This window comes from Mustela nivalis (assembly GCF_964662115.1).
Source record: "Mustela nivalis genome assembly, chromosome: 6".
Lineage (NCBI taxonomy): Eukaryota > Metazoa > Chordata > Mammalia > Carnivora > Mustelidae > Mustela > Mustela nivalis.
In genome coordinates this window covers 35,708,173-35,729,868 of record NC_139025.1, presented here as the reverse complement: position 1 = coordinate 35,729,868, position 21,696 = coordinate 35,708,173, and the positions used below count along the sequence as shown (strand labels likewise).

Genomic DNA, 21,696 nt, shown 5'->3' with positions numbered 1-21,696 from the left:
TTTTCACTGCCTGAGAGAGGAGACCTGAGTTGGGCTTGAAGCTCACCCATGTCTCAGCAGCAGTGAGAAAGGAAGAAGGAAGTGTCTCGAGCAGGAGGCATAATACTGACATTGGGAGTCGAAAGGAGACGATGGGTAGAAAGATATTCATAATATACTATGAGCAAAGATTTCAAAGCAGCGTATATGTAATTCCATTTTTCTTTTTTTTTTTAAGAGAGAGAGAGAGAGTGCAAATGAGGGGTGGGGGAGAGGGAAAGAGAGAATCTGAAGCGAGCTCCATACTCAGTAAGGAGCCTGATGAGGCACTTGAGCTCACGACCCTAAGATTATGACCTGAGCTGAAATTAAGAATTGGATGCTTAACTGACTGAGCCAGCCAGGTGCCCCTATAATTCCATTTTTAGTGAAGACTTGACTCTAAAAATTACTAGAAGGTATCTGGGTTGTGAAATAACAAGTGATACTTGTTTCCTTTTCTTATTTGTATCTTCTGATTTTCTGAATTAATTTGCATTTCTTGCATAAAGAAAAGTTATTTTACCAAAGAAGAGAAATTCTATAAGCAAAACAAGAAAAAAGGTGGGAAAAGTTATTTATGACGAATGAGAAAGGGCTAATTTCTTTGAGAGACTCTTAGAAATCACTAAGAAATAGCTGACCCTCCCTGAAACCCAGGCAGAGGATTTGAACAGGGAGATTCAGAACAGGCAGGGAAGGAGCTCCTGGTGGTGTTGCTTTTGCTACTGTTCCCCCCGCCTCCTGGCGGGTGACCAAGACTTGCTCAGCCTGGGACTCAACAGTCTTTCACACGGATTTTCTCGTTTGGGCCTCAGAACAATGTCATGGGATAGGTAGTCTTGTCACCCCATTTTACAGAGGAGGAAACAAAGAACATAAGGCTAAGTGACTTGTTCTCTGATACCGGATCGCCGCCTACCACCGTGTAGCTGCCACAGGTGTATAAATGGAACAAAAAGATATAGTGAAAGATGTGCAAATCAAATCAGTGAGACACTGGTCGCTTTTACTGTCAGATTGCCAGAGAGGAGAAAACATGGTGCCAGTGTTGGGGAGAGTATGGGAAAACGGGCAGTTTTGCACTGTCAGAGTGGGTGTAAATAGCTGTATCGGTTTTTGGAGGGTCGTTTGGAGACTTGTTTAAATTACTTAAACCGGGCTAGTGCATGGTCAGGAATTTACCTGCAGAGATATTAGCAAAGGAATGGCGAACAACCCAACCGCTCATGAAAAGGTTACTAGGGGCTAAGCAGGTAAGCGTATGCCTTTGGCTCAGGTCCATGATGTTGGGTCCTGGGATCGAGGCCCACACTGGGCTCCTCGCTCAGCAGGGAGTCTGCTTCTCCCTCTCCCTCCGCTGCTCCTCACCACTTGCTCTCTCTCTTTCTCCAACAAATAAAATCTTTTTTTTTTTTTTTTTTTTTTTAAAGAAAAGGTTAATAGTTAAATGTATTACGATTTCTCCATACCATGGTTACATGCGATGGGCTCCTATGGAAAACTCTCCAGAACCCAACATGAAGTGTAAGAGGTTTGGTCTGTGTGCACATGGGGTGACAGCCCCACAGCTTTTCCTGGAGGCGAGCAAAACCCCTTTAACAATGGGTACCTTTGGGAGATGGATGGGAGTTGAAGGGAGGAAGACTCATGTACTGAAATTGTTTTTCTTCTGTACCATACCTGCTTTTCCCCTGACATGTTCATTCCTACTTTTATCTCAGCAAACAACCCAGTACACTTTTAAGGTGATGATCCCCTTGCTAGTTAAAGAGGTAACAAGGGACCGACCCCCGGCGGTGCACATACCCAGTCCCACCTCCTCGGCTCCACGCAGGGCGCTGCTGTATGGGTGTAGAACACAGTGGTTGACTAGAAGAACAAATTATTAAGATTTTTAAAATATAAAATGCTGACCAAATTAGAGTCCTTTGGTTTCTATGGAGCCGTAGGAAAGCGGCAGGCCCGTGAGCAGTTACCGGTGGCTTGAATGTTCTCGGAGGCATACCGCAGGCCTGTTTCTGTCCACCTGCGAAGTTGAGCTACGTGTATCTGTGCCTGTCAGTTTCCGTTTGGGAACACTTTTGGAAAGGAATCTTTGAGATGCAAAATGACATGGTGATGGGGATTCATACTGTGAGGGAGAGGTATGGAGGATTGAGAAGGCTGATTGCACGCCTGTCAGCACCCTGTCGTCCTGTCCACCTTCGTCTGTGATTTTGTGTGCAAATTCCAGGATTCCGGGAAGCTCCTTGTCGGGCTTGTGAACTTTGAGCTTGCAGACTTCATAATACAGCATGTAATGGACCTACTCTGTAATCTGCCTAATAGTAAACATAGCAGTTTCTTTTCAGATTACGATTTTAGTGATAGGTTAGCACTTACCTTAATATAATAGTCTTTTACTTCTTATAGGATATAGAATAAAGGTGTATTTTGTACATATGCTTAGTGCAGTTATTCTGAACTTTAATGCATTTGCTTTTTTAAAAAATAAGAGCTTTCTTGAGATATAATTCACATAACCATATAATTCACTTATTTAAAATATACAATTCAGTGGCTTTTAGTGGCATCACAAGAGTTGTGCAACCATGACCATAATCAGTTTGAGAATTTTCATCACCTCCCCAAAGTCCCTGTAGCTATTAAATATGCTTCTTTAAGGAAGAAATCACAAAGGAAAAATCAACAGTATGATTATAGCATAGAAAAATGTATGCCTCTAGTGTTAAATGGAAAACACAAAATACAAAATTATAATAACTACACAGAAAAATGCATAGAAACAAAAAAAGACTGAAAAAAGAAAAATTAGCTTTTAATTGCTATTTATAGACTGATTGCTATCTTTATAGTAGCCCAGGGATCAAAGTATAAAATTAACCAAGGACTGAATGCATGTGTGTAGTTTTTAAAAACCAGTTCCCATGTAAGTGCTTCTGGAAACTTCCATCTGTTGGCAGTCTGTCTCTCCTCCCCACCTGATAACTGTATGGTGCACAGAATTCTCTGACCATATAGATTGAGCTTCAGAGTGTGGAAGCTTGGTTGCTTGTTCCTAGTTTAGTATTATTACCAGAATTGCCAGTTTCTGCTTCTGCTACCGTATTAGATGAGGCAAGAATCCTGGCACTTACTAGTAATGCTGCTTAGGAAAAGTTTTTGAGCCAAGAGAAAAGTTGGAGGATGCCCTTTGGAGATAGATGAAGTTCAGGCTTCGAAAAGAGAAGGAACAGACAGACATCACCCCTGTTGAGAGTTCTCTTAGCCAGTTAGAGTCGGCGATGTGCTAGAGGAAGTATCTTAAGAAGCCCAGAGTAGTTTAGGGTGCCTGGCTGGTGCAGTTGGTTAAGTGTCCCAACTCTTGGTTTTGGCTCAAGTCATGATCTCAGGGTTGTGGAATCGAGCCCCGTGTTGGCCTCCACACTCAGCACAGAGTTTGCTTGGGACTTTCTCTCCTCCCTCTGACCCTCCTTACCCCCAAATAAAGAAAATCTTGAAAAAAGAAGAAGAGCAGGGACTTGTGGACTGAGTCAGGGGGCAGTATCAGTGTCGATCTGGAAGGCGGAAGCATTTGGCTCACACCTTCACGGATGTGGTCTCAGACCGGCATCCACTCTGTGCTGCTGCTCTGACTGGAGTCAAAGGTCAGGAGAAGAGACATATCACGGGACTTGGGTGAAAGTGTTGAGTGTCCTGAGAATGCAATTTTCAGAATTCATCCAGGAAGAACAGAGGGAAAACTTGACTGTCCCCAGTGGGTAATAAAGTACAAAGACTGTCCTTGACTGTCCCGGGCCTGGGCCCGTGCTGATCCTGTGCCTTTCTGCAGGCGACCCTGCCCTCAGCATGAGCCACTGGATGTTCCATCAGCAGGCCCTGCAGGAATACATCCTCATGTGCTGCCAGTGCCCCGCAGGGGGGCTTCTGGATAAACCTGGCAAGTGAGTGCCCTTTCTCAGGGGAGGGGGCCATGGGGAAGGGAGGGTGGGTGTGCCACTCAGGCCTACCCAAGGCTCTGCAGAGGGCAGCAGCTACTGACCTTTAAGAGTCCGGTATCCAGGGGTGGGGTGTGGGGAGTCCCTTTGCATCCAGCTGCTTAGTCGTGGTGGGGGCACCCCCTTCCAGTGCCATCCTGGCATCCTCAGTGCCCAGCCTTTCCCCATGCTTACGTGCACCCCACGCCGGTAAGTCATACAGATTGCTAGTGCGTAGCTTTTCTTTCCTCCCGCACCTTTTTTTTTTTTTTTTTTTAAGCTAAACTGATCTAAATAGAACAGGATACAGGATTTTAAAACCCTTGAGTGTCGTAAACAGAAATTATAATCACCACAGCTATTGCCACATACACTGGATATCTTTAGGCACCACAGTCAAAGCAAAGGGAAATCAGATAAATCCTGTCCCCGTGGCTACTGGGCTTGGATACACCCTGTCCCTGCTGACATGCTGGGGAAGGCCCAGCGCCAGGCTGGTCTCAAGCAGTTGATCAGGAAGAACGTGGCCCATTTCCAGGCATTTTGGTAGTCTTTCGGAGAAGTATATTAACTTAGCACCAGTGCCACCCTGGAGAGCCCTTTCCAGAAGACCAGAGGGAAGAAGAGGAGGGACCCTGGAGGGGCCAAGCCTACAGGGACAGTTGCTGCTGTGGGCCAGGGCGGGAGGACAGGGCTTTGAGAAAGGCCACCGGGTGGCAGTGGGACGTGGGGGTGCGTCCTGGGTCTGGATCTCTTGTGGGAGGCTGCGCCTGCGGGGATCTGTGGGGAGCAGAGGAGCCCCTGCTCAGAGGCTTGTCCTCACCTTGTCCTTGCAGGTCTCGAGACTTCTACCACACCTGCTACTGCCTGAGTGGCCTGTCCATAGCCCAGCACTTCGGCAGTGGAGCCATGTTGCACGACGTGGTCTTGGGAGTGCCGGAAAATGCCCTGGTAAGGCAGGATGGCGGATGTGACACCTCTTCTCCACAGGGTCCCCAGGACGGGGCTTACCAAGAGAGCAGAGCAGCTGCTCTTGCCGTGCAGAACCCTCTGCGCATATCCTGTGTGTGGGCCTGCGAGCACACTGTCCCCCCAGACCCTCCTGGATTCACACCTTCCCAGAGGAGCTTGTGACTGAGGAGGAAACTACCAAAAGGCAAACTCAGGCTTCCAGGTCGGGGGGGGGGGTGGGATCCAGTCTGCCACAGAGGATCTGTGCCTTTACCCCCTGCCTCAGGACCCAAACTTCTTAACCATTAGTTCCTCAAAGGGAGCTGCTCAGAGGCAGTAAGTCTCTGGAATCTGCAGCCACGCAGCACTGGCGCGAGCTGGCGAGAGCTGGCAGAGCCGCTCTCTCAAGAAGCTTCCAGACTACCTCTAAACGAAGTCTCCCTGAAATGCACCTCCATGGTGCCCTGTTTGTGCCCTCCCCATCACCCAGCACAATTTGTAATGTGTGTGTTTAAGTCGTTTTGGTCTGCTGCCCCCTAAAACTGTCAGCCCCACGAGGGCCAGATGTTCAGCCCACCTCCAGCCCTAGAGCAGCCCAGCCACAAGGAAACACCCCTGAGCCCAGACCTGAGCCTGGGATGTGACTCCAGCTTACAGTGTCCACAGCTGACAATGGGGTCCATGCCGATGGTCACAAAATAGCTCCCATAGAAGAACACAGATGGCCAAGAGATGGATGGAAAGTCGCTCAACCTCACTGATAAGCAGAGCAAATCGGAGCAACCACCACTCAGCTTTTTCAAGTCTTAACAGTTTTTTCCATATTTGCCTCCCACACAACCCTTTTCCCTTTGTCTCACTACCCACCTCCCCAGCATCACCTTGTCCTCAGTTTGACACTTGTCTTGCCTGCCGGTGTCGTTGTGCCGTCTCTGTCAACAACACAGAGAGGGTGTGCTTTCATGCTTTTTAGAGCACGATCTGCCGCCCGTGTCCCGTGCACTGCTTTTCTTGCCGACCCTGTGCTCGGACGTTTATCTGCGTTTACGTGCTGCTCTGGTGTATCCATTGTAACAATGCTACTGTATTCCTGGGTGCAAACGGACTGCAATTTTCCTTCTGTTGGTTAACATCGAGATGGTTTCAGTTGGTGCTGTTGCAGACAGACTCGCTGTGTACTTTCTTGTGTTAGTTTCTCTAGGGGAGATTCGCTGGGTTGAAGAGAACACGCACTTCACCTTCACTAGACGGCATCTCCCGCCCCCCTCGGGGGGCTCGCGCAGAACTCAGGGGAGTCGCACTGTTGTCTGACTTCTCCGTTCTGCCATTTGATACGTGGGAAGTGGTACCTCGGTTTTATTTCTGCGTTTCCATGATTACTTGTAAGCTTAAGCATCTTTACAGATGCTCATTGACCATTTGTGTTGTATCTTCCGTGGCTTGGCTGTCTGCTGCTTGCTTTCTTGCTGATTTGTGATTTTAATTGTTTGCCCTTTTCTCATACATTTGTTGGAGTTCCCTGTGTGTTGATAGCAATCCTCTGCTGGTGGTGTGTATGTAGAGACTCTTCCAGTTCGTGACTTGTCTTTTCACTTTTTGTGGGTTTTTTCTTGCTTTTGAAAAGGAGATTTTTAATTTTATAGTGAGCAGTTCCATTGCCTTTTCGGTTTTTGAGGGTGTGGAGGGGAGGGATACTTAAGAAATCTTTCCCTACTCTGAGGTCATACTTCTCTTTTCTTCCAAGCATTCTAAAGTTTTGCTTTTCCCTCTAGATTTTTAATTTTCTTGGAATTGATTTTTGTCTGTTGGATACAATTTTCTCTTTTTCCCATGTGGATGAACAGTTGACCAGCCGCACTACTAACTGAAGTTTATAACTGTCCTACTGATGTGTGTCCCGTACATCATGTACTCAAGTTTCTGTATTTGAGGTGACTGTTCTGTTCCTTTGGTCTCTTTGTCTTACTGCACTGTCTTAAGCAAATCTTAAATGCAGGTAGGCAAGTCCCATCCACTTTGTTCTTTTTACTCGAAATTGCCTTCCTATTCTTTGCTTTTGCTTTTTCCTGTGGATTTTAGGATCAGCTTATCAAGTCCCACAAAACTATAATGGAATTTTTATGGGAATTTGCATTGGACTTAAGATTAATGGGAGAGAACTGACTTCTGAGGCTTTCCATTTGTGAACACGATTTTTCAGATTATCTTCACATCTTTCACTGGTGTTTTATCATTTTCTCCATAAAAGACTAGCACATCTTTTGTTAGACTTATGCCTAGGAAATTTATAGCTTCTGTGTCTGTTGTGATTGGATTTTTCTTCCATTATATTTTGTAACGGGTTGTTACTAAAGTACAGAAATGATATTTATATTTTAATCTTGTATCTAGCCATCTTGCTAAACTTACTTAGTAGTTGTAATAGCTTGTAGAATCTCTTGGATTTTCTACTTAGAATGTGGTGTTATTTTAAAATGAGGACTATTTTGCCTTTTTCTTTTCGGTTCTTTTTTTTTTTTCTTTAAGATATTTATTAGAGTGCAAGTAGGAGGAGAGTACAAGTAGGGGGAGGGGCACAAGGAGAGGGAGAGAAAATTCTCAAGTAGACTCTGACATGGGGCTCCATCTCATGACCCTGAAATCACAACTTGAGCTGAAACTAAGAGTTGGACATTCAACCAACTGAGCCACGCAGGTACCCCTTTCTTTCTGATTCTTAAGAGTTTTATTTCTTTTTCCTGCCTTGAGATACTGTCTAAGGTCCCCATAGAGTGCTGACTGGAGACAGTCATAGGGGGTGCTCCTGTCTTGCTTCCGGTTGTAATGGGAAGGCGTTTATAATTTCACCATTATGTAGGCTCCTTACTGTGTTTTTTGTTTTTTGTGTTTTTTTAGATTTTATTTATTTGAGAGAGAGAGAGAGAGAGAGAGCGAGCACGCACACAAGCGGAGGGATGGGCAGAGGGAAAGGGAGGCTCTCTGCTGAGCAGGCAGCCTGATGTGGGGTTGGACCCCAGGACCCTGGGATCGTGACCTGAGCCGAAGGCAGACCTTAATGACTGAGCCACCCAGGCACACCTGAGGGTTTTGACAAATACTTCCTATCTGGTTAAGGATGTTACTTACCTTCTCTTCCTGGTTTGCTAGGTTGTTGTTTTGTTTCAATCATAATCTAATATTAAATTTTATTGAGTGCTTTCTCTGCACCTGATTTTCTCCTTTAATCCAATATGCTATTGTTAATAAATGTTCTGATGATAACCTTACATTCCCAGGATCAGCCCTTCTTGGTCATAGGAGAAAGAGAGAGAGTGTGTGTGTGTATGTGTGTGTGTGTGTGTTTAATACATTGCTAGATTCAGTTTGCTAGTATTTTTTTGGCCAGTATTTTTATTTAGGATTTTTTACATGATACTCAAAAGAAAAACTGATCTAAAATTTTTGTTTTATTGTATTGCTTTTTCCAGTTTATATTTCAGGATACTATCATAGCCTCATAAAATTAGATGGGTATCTTCTCTCTCTGTCACCGCCCCCATCTTTTTTTTTTTTTTTAAGTCTTTGAGAACACTTGTACAGGTTAGAGATGATCTGTTTCTTGTAGGTTGATAACACTTGCTTGAAGAGCCATCTAGGCCTGGTATCCTGGGACAAGAGTGATGATAGCAGAATAAGCAGTTGTTTTATTGATTTAATTTATTCATATGTTTTAAAGAGCTTCTTGAGTAGATTTTGAAAATTATATTGCTCTATAGAGTTATTGAGTTTATCTGTACTTTTATATGTTTTGGCATAAAATCGCTCATAGTCTTCTCTCTTAGAAGTTTTAAAACCTCAAGGCACCTGGGTGCTCAGTCATTGAGCATTGAACTTTTTGATTTTGGCTCAGGTCATGATCTCGGGTGATGAGATCAAGCCCTGCGAAGGGCTCTGGACTCAAGGTGCAGTCTGTTTGGGATTCTTTCCCTTTCCTTCTTCCTTCTGGCCTCACTCTCGCTCTCTAAAATAAACAAATAAAACATTAAAAAAAACAAAAGCCTTTAAACTTCTCCTGCAGTTCTGTTCCTTTTCTTCATTCTCCCCAAATGGAAGAGTCCTGAATACTGGCCCCCAGCTGTACTCTGACTTAGACCCAAAGTTTCTTTTGGGTTTCTGTGAGGGAGTGGAGTAATATAAAAGAATTTAAATATGGCCTGATACATTTACTGCATCATAGGGTCGTGTTCCTTTTTTCAGTATTACAAATGTAAATACATGGTGATTGTTTTAATAATTGGAATATTGTTTTAATAATTGGAATATATATAAAATTACAATTAAGAAAACTTAAAACAATCACATCACTATTCCTATTTGGATGTGTGTCTGACTTCTGCCTGTAAATCACATCTATGAGCACATTTTCGAAAAGTTTAGGATAACGTGCATACCGTTTTCCTCCATGAGCCTTTGCCCATCATTACCTATTTTGAAAGCATGTTTTTAAATGACTACATAGTAGTCCTTTGTGTCCCACGTAGTGTTCAATGTTTATACTAATACCTTGTCGTTGGACATCAGGGTCTTGTGGGTGGATCTCCCTGGGTGTCTCTGATGAGTCCTCCTTCTGATAAATGCTTACAAGTGCATTGAATTTAATGGCTTCAAGGCCGTGCCCATTCCTAGGGACCACTGGGGCTGCTAACTGGCCTCTGTCCTTCTCTTTGCAGCAGCCCACTCACCCTGTGTACAATATCGGACCAGATAAGGTGATCCAGGCCACCATGCACTTTCTGCAGAAGCCAGTCCCCGGCTTTGAAGAGCGAGAGGATGAGGCACCAGCACAGCCTGCCACCGCCTAGAAGACAAGGCTCCCATGGCTCTCTGCTCACCCACCTCCCCGGTCAGACCAAGGTGTATACATTTCGATACGTACCACATTCTGTGCTGCATAAGCCTTGGCCACTATGGGGCTGTGGTCCTTTGTCTTTTCCTGTCAAACAAAACAAAACTGATGGCTCTGGGTTTGGAGAACATAGTGGCGTGGTTTTTTAAAAAGTCTTTCCACCTCTGTCAAACCAAAAATCTGTCAGCCTGCGTGGCACCTGAACCTGGCTCTGGCCTGGCCTGGGTTGTTGGGGAGCGATGCGCCCTGGGCAGAAGCAGCCCTCGCCACCAGCTCTCCAGCCTGGACAGTGGTACTGAAACGAACGGCATCTATGAGTCACTGCTGCCCCCCCCCCCACCGTCCCCGTACGCCACCCTTAAGTCACCAGGAAGGTGCCATCCTGAGGGTGGAAATAAGTGCTCTGTGCCAAGGGGGAAGGGGAGCTTTGGTCCCATCAGACTGAATTCTCTAGAAAAAATCATGGTGGGACTTCACTATGAGATGCCCAAGGCTGCAGGGAAAGGGAGCCGGGGGGTGGGGGAGAAAGGTCTCCTTGGGTTGTGACTTCCTGCCCCTCTGCCTGGAGAACCGAGCCCCACTCTCCCCAGGGCCCCTGATGGGTGCACAGGCGCTTTGCTTCAGCCATCTGGGCAGTGACTTCGACCCAGGAAGCCAATTATGAGTGGAAATGAACCTCTAGCTCGGTTCTGCACCCAAGGAAGCAGCCCTAGTGCGCACCCCTCCCCCGCCCCATCATGTGAAAACCCCTCTGCGTGTTTCCATCTCCCATCAGACTCCCAGCCCGGCCTCCTCAGAGATGGTGTTGTCTTCTCTCATCCCAAGTATTAATGCTACTAAGTCTTTCACCTTAATTTGACTCAGGATATATTCACGTCCTGCCCACTCTGGGCCCCCAGACATAAAATGAAGCGCTCCGTGGGTTGGCTGCCACCGAGGCCGGAGCCGAGGAACCCTGGCTGAGGCGGGGCGGGGGGCCGCCCCATGTGCTCAGCCTGTCCGGGCCTCTGCGGCTTTCAGTCAGTGGGGTGTCGAGCTGGGCCATCTGTCCACTGTTGCTGTCCCAGCAAACTCCGCGTGGCTGACCTGGCCTTCGCAAGCAGCCGCGGACTGCGGGCCGGGAGGCGCTCAGAGATGCAGCATGAGGCCCCTCTCAAAAACTCCGCCCTTTGCTGCCTCTAATTCCCTATTGCTTTGGCGGATTGGGCTATATGTATTACCTCCTTGAAATAATAAAAGAATGACCTTTTCAATGATGTCTCTCATTTGTGACTGGTACCAAGAAGATTCCCTCAGAATGTCCAGTGTTGGGAGTTACTGAAGGCTGTTCGCAGGTCGCCCATCTCCTGTATGCAGGGTTCCAGACCCTGCGTGTGAGCGAAGACAGGCGTCTGGCTGGGGCTGCACCTTCAGACACGTCCTCCAGCCGAGGCCACAGTGGACCTAACGCACAGCGAGAGAATCTCTTGTCTTTTCCAATCTCCCCAGAGCAATTTGGTTTACTCCCCAGCACTCTACACCGCGTCTCATGGTCTGTGTCTGTCTCCTCCCTCTGACTCTGGGCAGGGGCTGTGCTGCTGTGCTCCGAGTCCTAAGGCAAGCACTCAGCCACAGGTGGGGGTAGTCGTTCCTGACCAGGGGCAGGGGGCTGCCACAGGAACACGAACAGGCCAGAGTCCTGCGGTCACCTGGCTTTCCTCCAGGGGTGAGGAGAGGGTGTCCTCCTCTCGGAATATAATCCCTGTCCCTGTGCTGTCATTGCCCTGGTAACAGCTTGGGCTACAAAGCAGTGTGGGGAGAGGCATGCTGGCCATCACCTTAAGGAAAGGTCAAACCGTCGCATGCCTGGAGCCTCACACGGTATTAGGGGTTGGGTTGCAGTAATGGGTGTGGTTAAGAGACGGAAGGGATTGCTCGGGTGTGAGCTGGCTTTATGACACCCAGGCAGGAGGGTGTGTGCTGGCCCAGGGTTAGGTGAAGTGTGCCTCCCAGAGAAGAGAGGGTCGTTTGCTGGCACTCTTATCTCTGGGCTTTACACTGGCATAATCACGAGACTCCCTGCTTCCAGTTGGGTCTGGAGGATTTCCTGACTTTGACAGCGTTCAAGTGAGTGCTGGACAGAAATTCTCAAATGTATCATGCAGCTCCTTCAGTAGAAGGCACTGATGTTGCATTCAATGTGGGGGCCATCAGTAAAGAAATACAAAGCTACCACAGATGTCTATATCCAGATGAGCTCCAGCTTTCTCCTTGGATGCATTTCAGACCCACCTTGAGCCCCATAGAAGTCGGGCAGCCTGCTAGATTCTCCTGTGAGCAGAAGGGGAGCCTCCTAGATAAGCAGACTTCCCTGGAAAAACAGTACAAGCCAACCATATTTCTACACTGCCTTCTCTTCATGGCATCGTTTCTGAGTTAGAAACCACCCGTCAGATTCTGGCCACTGTGTTGGGGGCAGGGCAGTCCTCCTTGAAGAAGGCTCCTTCTCACGAAGACTTCACACAAAAGCATATGCCATAATAATAAATAACAGCTCCACGATGGCCTTCCCTTGAGAACCAGCCTTAAATCTCAGCACGCGGCTTCCTGGTGATTGAACTTAGCAGAGATGGAGGCTAGGAACCCCTGGCAAGGTGGCTGCTTCTGTGACCTTGGCTATTTCATTAATGTTAACTTCCTATGCCAGACTTGTGACAGGAGCTTCTTAGGAGGAAGAGCCCCCAGTGCCCTCTATGGTTGGTAGAAGTGGAATCTGTTGGCTTCAGATGTCAGATGCACAGATCCCAGTGCTGCCATTCTGTTGTGAAGAGCGAGGAGGTTGTCTGGTCTTCCCACCAGCTTGCCACTGATCCTACCTCCTTATGGAAGGAGGCCACTGGGCTATCTGCAGGAATTCTCCAGTAGCTTGAGCATCCCAACTCCAAGGGAAGGGTCATGGTCTGGGACAGGGAAATGAATGTTCTTTATGTCTGGAGGCTTTCTTAGGGCCTGTGTGGTCAGAATGATGCAGAGACCAAATATTAACAAGGATGTGGGATGGCTCTCATTCTCTGTCTGGGCTAACTTCAGTTCAATGAAAACTTGCTTTCCTAATGCTGGTAATCAGACCAGAGGTTAATGATACAGAGGTCTGTCATGGCGGTCGACTCACTGTAGCATCCATTTGGGAATGCTGGCCTTCAGCTGAGGTCGGAAGTATTTGCTAATATTTTACTAGTCTACCATCTACACCAGGGGGTAGCAAATTTTCTCTGTAAAGTGTCAAATACTAAATATTTTTATTTCTTTTATTTATTTTTAAAGATTTTATTTATTTGACAGAGATCACAGGTAGGCAGAGAGAGAGAAAGGGAAGCAGGCTTCCTGCTGAGCAGAGAGCCCAATACGGGGCTTAATCCCAGGACCCCAGGATCAGGACCTGAGCCAAAGGCAGAGGCTTTAATCCACTGAGCCACCCAGGCGCCCCCAAATACGAAATATTTTAAGATTTGCAAACAACTACTCAACTTCAGTCTGCCCTTGGAGTACAAAACAGCCACAAACTTTATGAAAACAGGTGGTGAGCGAGATTTGGCCAGGTGGGCTGTACTTTGCCTCCCCCTGATCCTAGGCTAAATCCCATCCGTGTTCATTCGACATTCTTCCACATCTTTCCATGTAATGCTAGACTCAGATGACAGCGTGCTCGGTAAAGTTTGTACCAAAGATTCCAGACACCCACACGTGCCGTTCAGGGATTCAGCTGCCTTTGAACAGGAAGGAGAATTTTATGATTTAAGACATGTTTACAAGCGGCTTAAAGCGAAGAGGAAATGTGTTGATTCACAGAGACGTCCAGAAATTAGCCTGGCTGTATGGCTTTAGTAGATTTCTCCCCTTTCTCCATCTTTCTGTAACCGCTCTACTCTCAGGCTCTCTCCATAGGAGTGTAAAATGGCGGCAGCAATCGCTCCAGGCCTGTCTCCTCTTAGGGTGAAGTTCTGCAGACGAGAGGCTGGCACCGGCCCAGTCTTCCTTCCTGGCAAGTGTCACTGCATTTCATGGGCTTTGATCAAGCCAAGTACCTTTCCGAGAAGCGGTCTCGTGGCCAGGAGATTAGAGGGCACTAACTGACCTAAGTCTTGATCACATGCTTCCCCCGCATGAGTGGGAAATGCGGTTCCATCAGAAACACACAGTTTAAGCATGGGGGAGGAATGAAGCCCCACATGTAAATCAGGGTTGTAGCCAAATGGAGGGACATGGATGCTAAGGAGACAAATCACCATTGCTCTCTACAACAGCGGATCATTACTGGGATGGAAACCTGTGGTGGACATGGTCGGCATCCATTCCTCCACCCCCAACCTGTGCGGCCAGTAGGCTTGTGTGGACCTGATTCCCTTCCTAGCTCCAGGTCCAGGCCCCGACTGGCCTAAGCTAGTTGGTTTAATCTGTCCCTCTTTGCTTCAGTAATTTGTTCACATCTGGCAATAACCCAAGCCGAAGTCAGTCAAATGGTTTGTCCCAGCCTCACGGATGGCTGCGGGGCCAAGCACATGGCCTGAAACAGACCAGAGAGGGAGAAAGCTCTGGACATTACATGATGGAGGAAAAGCACCTTTCTCCTGTGAGGGAATGTGTGGTCTGGGACTCCTACAACCATTTTCCTACCTAGAAGGAAGCCAGTCTTAGAAGCAGTACGCACAGACTCCCTGACTTACTGAGAAACATGGCCAGAGCCCTGAGCACATCGCTCCTGCAGCTTGCCTGGTCTCTGGCTTTTTCAGCTACGTGAGCCAACCTGAGTTGGATTTACTATTCCTTGCAACCAAAAGCATCCTAAAATATATGAAACTCTATCCCATATCAGCCCCCGGGGCATCAAAGTCCTTACCTGCTGCAGGGTACTGACCACCTGTGCCACATCCATCCAAAGAATAACCCCTACGAGAGTTTCTCCTGATCTCCTGCCTTGTCTCATTTGATCCTTGACTCAGCCTCATGAGGTGGGTGAGGCAGCTGGATTATCTGCATTTTATAGCTATAGAAGCAGGGCAGAGAGCTTCAGTGAATCACCCGTGTTTGTTACCAATGAATAGTGGAGTCTGAACTTGACCCCAGATTCGCTGCCTCCTAGCCCATGTGTGTCCGTCCCCCTAAGTGTTTAAAGGAAGGAGAAATGGGTGGTCTCGGGAACGGGGGCCAGAGTTAAACACACATGGGTTACCTCCAGGGCTGGACGACTGAGACCACAAATGCCTGTCCCCATCTTTTAACAGAACGAGGACAGTGACAGCCAACAGCAGCAGCAGGCTCACCTCACCCTTCTAAGCCACCTCCCACTCTGCCAAGTCCTTGGTATAGAGCGATGCTCCCCGCACCACAGGGGTGCCACCCCAAGTGCACAGTGTGACACCGAGTGACTCCCAAGCAAGGTCGTGGTGAGTCAATCTTTCTGGGAGCAGACCGCAGCCCTGAAGACAGCCCGCCCTCCCTGGCCTGGCCCGGCCCGCCTAACTGGTTCCTGGACATCCTCTTCCACTTCCCAGCAATAACCTCGCCTCTGCTTTCTACCAGCTGGTGCAGGAGGCTCCGAGAACGAGGCCAGGTGGCCGACGTTCCCCTCCCACTTCTTGGGTACATCCAAGAACAACCAGGCAGGCGGGGACAGAGTGCTGCTCGCCAGCCCAGCTTCATGGAAAACTTTCCCTGCCCTCTGCCCCTCCTGCATAAATACGACTCCTGCAAAATAACAAGAAGAACACATTTTAAAAGAAAACCTTATTTTAGGATAGTTTTGGGTTGAGGGACAAATTGCAAGGATAGTAGACAGAGTTCCCATAGACCCCTTAAGCCGGTTTCCCTACGGTTACGGTCTTAGTATGGAACATTTCCACACGAATGAACCAGTATCAATACATTACTACTAAGTAAAGGCCATAGTTCAGTTAAATAACGGAGTTTTTTTTTTTTTTTGTTTGTTTTTTTTTATTTATCAGAGAGAGGGGGAGAGAGCGAGCACAGGCAGACAGAATGGCAGGCAGAGGCAGAGGGAGAAGCAGGCTCCCTGCTGAGCAAGGAGCCCGATGTGGGACTCGATCCCAGGACGCTGGGATCATGACCTGAGCCGAAGGCAGCTGCTTAACCAACTGAGCCACCCAGGCGTCCCAATAACGGAGTTTTTACCTGATCCCCCTTTTCTGTCCCAGGATCCCATCCATGATACTTCGTTACATTTAGTTGTCAAGTCCCTCCTTAGTCTGCTCTTGGTTGCGACAGTTTCTCAGACTCTTGTTTTATATGACCTTGACAGTTCTGAGGAGGTTAGGTATTTCGTGGTGTCCCTCAGTTGGGATTTCTGTGAAAACCAATACACTGGGGCTGTGGGTTTTGGAAGGAAGGCCCCAGAGGCAGGCGCCCTGTCTTCACATCCCCTCAAGGGGCTGTGTCCGCACGACTCTTAGCCTTGAGCACCTGGCTGAACAGTGTGTGTCCGGTTACCCTGCTGTGAGAGTCTGTCTTCCCCTTTCCAGACTGTCCTCTTTAGTAGGATGTCCGTGTGCCTGGCCCACGCCACAGGAATGGAGTTCTCCCCCACACCCTTGAAGGTGGAGCATCTACATAAATTATTTGGAATTTTTCTGTGGGACATTTGTCTTTTCTCCATTTATTTATACAATCATGTGTGTCTATTAGTATGGACTCAGGAGTATTGATTTTATACTGTGGGTTATGTTCCATACTGTGTTGTTCATTTTATTGTTTACGTTGTTCTGGCTTTGGCCATTAACTCTCTCAGCTGGTTCCTGTGTCCCTTGTGACGTCTCCACACTTCCTTACTTAGAAAATACTAATAAAAAAAATCATAATCATGTATTTTGCCATCCCTTTTCTTTCAAGAAGTGTGGCATGTTGATAATCGTCGACACTGGAGAATGGGTATGTTAGGGTTTGGTATACCACTCTCTCAATCTTTGATATCATTCGGTTCTTTCTGGAATAAAAAATATCGCATGCCAGTGCTCTTGGATGTGAGACTTCATGTTGTCATCTGCTATACCTGTGATGGCCTGGGCGGATGCGACAAAGGTGGTGACAGGAGCCGAGGCTGTCGGCTCCCAAGTCAGGGTAGGCTAAATGTCACAGCCTTGTCGAGGGCAGGGCCAGGGGACCCTAGGACTGCAGGGGGCTCTGCCCCCAGGCAGGCTGACCAGTACCTGGCAGGATAGTGTGGGGGTCGTGCAAGGCGCACCCCTGGAGCGTGACAACAATGGTGATGATGGAATGAGTACCCAGGAGAACTATGTGGTTCACCTGGGAAGTGAACCTAGGATGATGCTTTGCTGGGCTCCCCCATCATGTCTGTCCCCTCTCTTGGGAGCAGTGGCTGCCACAGCCTGGGTACCAAGGCAGTTAGTGACTGTGGTGGAATGGGCAGAGGGATCCTGTCCATGCAGAGTGGAGGCTCTGGCCCACCTTCCCTTCACCCAAAGCCTCCACGAGGCGTTTGTGGGGAGGGAGGAAGGCACACCAGAGCCTGGGAAGCGAGGGCCTGGCCCTGTCCCTGTCCCTCACCCCTCTGCACACCAAGTCTCTTTCGGGGAGGGCCTGGCTTCAAAACTCCTTCAGCATCTGGAGTGTAGACGTGTATCCTGTGCCATGTGTTCGAGTCCAGTCTCTACCTCCTCTGAGCTTCCTGAGGGGAGGGCTCGCACTTCCTCAGCTGCCCTGAGTATCCCCAGCGCCTGCCATAGTGCTGGGCTCAAGACACCTGCTGCTCACAGCCTCGGGGCTGAACTCCTCCAGAGGCAACCCAGGAACCAGCCAACAAGTGCACAGGAATGCACGTGTGCCAGACGTTGGGGTCCCTTGGCATGCCACCTCTGTGTGCAGAGGGTGACCCGTGCGAGGCCAGGTACTGTGATGGTGAGGAGGTAGGAAGGGTGAGACCAGGCCCTGGCCTCGGAGGAGCTGCCAGCTAGACATGCCCACCGAAGTGCTCCCAGCGGCCCTGTGCCGAGTGGCCAGTCTTGGACTCCTCTCCTGGGTGGGAGACCTAGTCGAGTTGTTTGAACCAGAGTTCCTCTACCTGAAGTCTCCCACTGGCTTTGTGGTAGGTATTTGCTGTGGACGTGACATTCCTTCTCTTGGCTGGCTGGCCTTGCTGTGGCCTTTGGCCCCAAGCCAGCAGCCACTGTCCTTTAGCCCCAGACCTGCCCTGCCACCTGTGAGCTGTTGATGGCACTGGGAGATAGGAAACAATGAGGCTCTCAGGCATGTGCGTGGGAGCCCCACTGCCAGCTGTCCTCCTCCAGCTGGGGGTGACTGAGGGTGTGGGTGGCACGTCTGCACACCCATTGGCTTGTTTCTTGACCCAGACTCTGCATGGCTCACTGGGCCCTTGCAGGAGCCAGCTTATGGAGTATTTACCCTTCTCAGCTGGCCTGCTATGGTAGCTGTTAGTTTCTGTTTCCCTTGGCAGGACGCTCAAACCCTCATCACGTTCAGCACTGGAGTGGAAGGTTCTGGCACAGATTTCTTGACACTGGATCCTTAATTTTTCTTCCCTGCCACCCCCTCTGGCCATTAATTTACTGGGAAAAATTAACAGAGACTATGCTGGACAGTCTTGCTTGGAGAAGGCTATCGGTACACAAGGGCCCCACTTCTGCCATGGACACAGAGGAAAACAACCCTAAATGGGCCCTGGCAGACAGAACAGGCCTGCTGGTGCAGCTGGCACCCAGCGCAGGGCACAGGAGGGAGCCTGCCCAGCTGGTTGTGAACTGTCCAGGGCCACCTGTTGGGCTCTCTTCTAGACACGCCCATCCCGCTGGGTGTGTGTGCATGCACAAGGTACACACACGTCAGCCAGCATGAGCTAGCGCGTGCGGGCCCTGGGGTCTAGTCATCAGACCACATGGAGACAACAGGCTAGTCTGTCCCCACCTCACCTCTCCAGGCAGCTCGGCTCAAGGGGCCCTGGGGAGGGAAGGCTGAACAAGGGCTTAAGCACTATGAGAAGCAGGCCTGAGCAGGACAGAGCCAGCGGGCATGTGACGGGCTTGCAGGATTCCTGTGCAGGGCCCAGCACGGGCCACCAGCGGTGCAGAAATCCAAAGTAAAGCCAGGATGGAACACAGGGTGAAGGAACTAATATGGTAATGGTTCATGGCTCCAACCCAGCTAGCAAGGGTGTATTTCATTTCCCAAGTCCAGAGTTTTTCAAAAGGTAGTAAGACTTGTGGTCTTGCTTGAGTTCCATCAGAAAACAAGTAAAGCCTGTTACCAACCTCTCGTATTCAACCTGTATTTACTTCCTTTCTTTTACTGATGAAAATGAAATGCACTGAAGGATGGGTTTTACTCGTTCCATGTTTCAACGAAACTCTAATGGTTGCACAGCCTAGGACAGGACCTAGGAACTACTAACATGTGAGTACTTACCGAGTGCCAGGCACAGCTGAGGGACTGTCACACTGACGCCTTATAATGGCACTTTGTGCTATCGCTGTCCTCCTGTTCTCCTGTCCAGTGCGGTGTCACCCAGAGCCAATCCAGGAGGCACACTCAAAGCCGGGGGCCTAACCCATCAGGCACTAGCTCGGAAGCTGCCCGGCTCCCGGCCCCTCCAGGACCCTGATGAAGCCATAAGGACACTCACCAGCTGGTGGTGATCCTTTGCCGGGAAGGCCTCCAGAACTCAAGAGGAGGCCTGCCCGATGCTGTCATTCCAGCCCTGCGCACACGTCAGCCTGCTTATGCAAACTTGGCCAGGAATGGGTTATTTGGCCAATTTGATTTCCACCTCAGGAATTCAGTAAATATTTTTTGTTTATCCCCTTCCCCAGGAAAGCCTGGCGCTGTATTAATTAAGTTAGTCCATGCCTTAATAACCCCCCACACAGAAAGACATTCTGTCTTTGCTCATTCGTGACCTAGCAGGGCTTCCAAAGAGCCCCAGTTCTTACCAGGGCCGGCAAACTCCTTCTCCCCACCTGGGTTTCCTCCTCAGTCTAGCGAAACTGTTTGGAACCAAGAAAGGCTCTAGTTTCATGCTCCCGGAGGCTGTCCATAGCAGAGCCTGGCTAACAGGTCTGAGACAGCCTTGCTCCGGCTGGCCTAGAGACCTGCCTAGCAACCAGAGGACAGCCAGTGTGTGATACGGGGACAGCCATGGGTGCGGCCCCACACCATCACCCATGCTGGGGGCTTCGAAAGCGGGCGGCTAGGCAGCCCTCAAGAGGGTGAGAGCCCCACTGGGAAAAGGGAAACGCCATCAGGGCAGTCTTATCAAGCGCATGGCTTACCAAGCCCCTCTCCTTTCCCCCACCTTTCTCCCAAGTGCAGCCTTAAAGGGCCTGACCTCACACCCACTTTGCTAATTCAGTTCAGCTGTGTCTCACACTTCCTCCAATAGCTTTTTGTTCTCTGGATTATTTTACTTTTGGGGGCCAAAGCTGAGTGCATGAGAACCACGTGGGAGGGCCTGTTAAGTAGATGGACTCTGGGTGGTGAGCCATGGTACGCTTTAGGTCAGAGAGGCAGGCGCCCAGAAACCCTTTCAACAAGCACCCTGGGCATGGCTCAAGGACCCTGCTCTGAGCAACACCACCGTGGGCAGAGTTCAGAGATGCCGAAGAATAGCAGGAGGAGGGAATGGCAGAGCCTCGCTTGGGCTGACAGCAGATCTAAGGAATTCATAGGTGCCTCTTTGGTTTTAAAGAGTATGTCAGTCCAGTCCTGGGGTCCCCTTGTTGTCTTTTAATTCACGTTGTGTTGTAAGACAGGGCAAATCTCAGGGGTGGGAGGCATTTGTGGGATACCGCGATGTCCGCTCTCACATACTCCAGGGAAGGCTGGTTGCAGGAGCTGGATTTTTCCATCTTAGAGTCAGCCCTGGTCACGTGCCTTGGGTAGATAATGACAGCTGGCACCTGGCTGTTCACGAGGGCCTGAGGTCAAGCACATTGTAAGCATTATCTCATTTAACCCTCATAGCCACCTTACGAGGCTAGTACTGTTGTCCTCGTTTTATGGATGGGGACACTGAGTCTGGGACAAGTGGCTCCCCTGAGATGAGCAACCACTGTGAGAGCCAGGATTTTGAATTCAGGAAGTCTGACTTCAGAACCCAAGCATAAATCACTCTATTATTAGAAACAGAGTTCTGCTCTCCTCAGTCCTAGGTCGGGGCTCCATCTCCACTCATCCACTCAGTCTTGTTTTTCAAAACTTTCCCAGTTAAGATGATAGCTCTGAGCTGAGGTAATTCTTTGCTGAACTTACAGCTACTCGACATACGGGATCTACATACTAAGAATTTTAAAAACCGGGCCGTTTAAGACACCCTTGCACTTGGGGCCATCGTAAAGGTAGGAAAATACCAACCTTACCATCGCAAGAGAGAAAGCGGTGGCTTTTGGTGAGGCCGCCTGCTGCAGCGACCAGGCACGTCACCAGGTTCCCCGGGCGTTGTGCCGCCTGCCACAGCGCAGCAACTCGATGTGAAAGCGACCCAGGGTGAAGACTTCGGTGTTCTGGGGGATGCATACCTTGGCATCCTAGACAGATGAGAAGGAACTTGGCCGTGACTTTCATTTGTCCTCTTCAGTGAGCACAACCTCCATCCTGGGTCTCCTACCTTACTTTCTTTGCCAGGCAGCTGCCGCCAGTGCCACCCGCTTTCTTCCATCACAGCACGCAGTCAGGTGGTTCGGATCTTCTCAGGAACTAGGAGCCTCCTACCCGGGCCCTTTTCTTTCAACTGGCTTATTGAAATTTTGAGGAGCTGAAAACTCAAGCTGTTGTCCAGCCAACATCCTGGAGCCAGGGCTGGCTCTCCGCTCCACTGCCCTACTCCCCGTGGCCCGCCTCCCG

At 49.2% G+C, this 21,696-nt stretch overlaps 1 protein-coding gene across 1 annotated transcript in view; it reads left to right on the top strand.

The window, feature by feature from the left end:
* The window catches only part of LOC309866396 (protein farnesyltransferase subunit beta), a 65,228-nt gene extending 54,141 nt beyond the window's left edge, over window positions 1-11,087 (top strand). The window contains exons 10-12 of the mRNA XM_082734120.1: window positions 3,854-3,965; window positions 4,835-4,949; window positions 9,659-11,087. Of these exons, the coding sequence (XP_082590246.1) occupies window positions 3,854-3,965; window positions 4,835-4,949; window positions 9,659-9,790 (359 nt within the window). The 3' untranslated portion in view covers window positions 9,791-11,087. The remainder of the gene's footprint in view (window positions 1-3,853; window positions 3,966-4,834; window positions 4,950-9,658) is intronic.
* The last annotated feature ends 10,609 nt before the right edge of the window (window positions 11,088-21,696 follow it).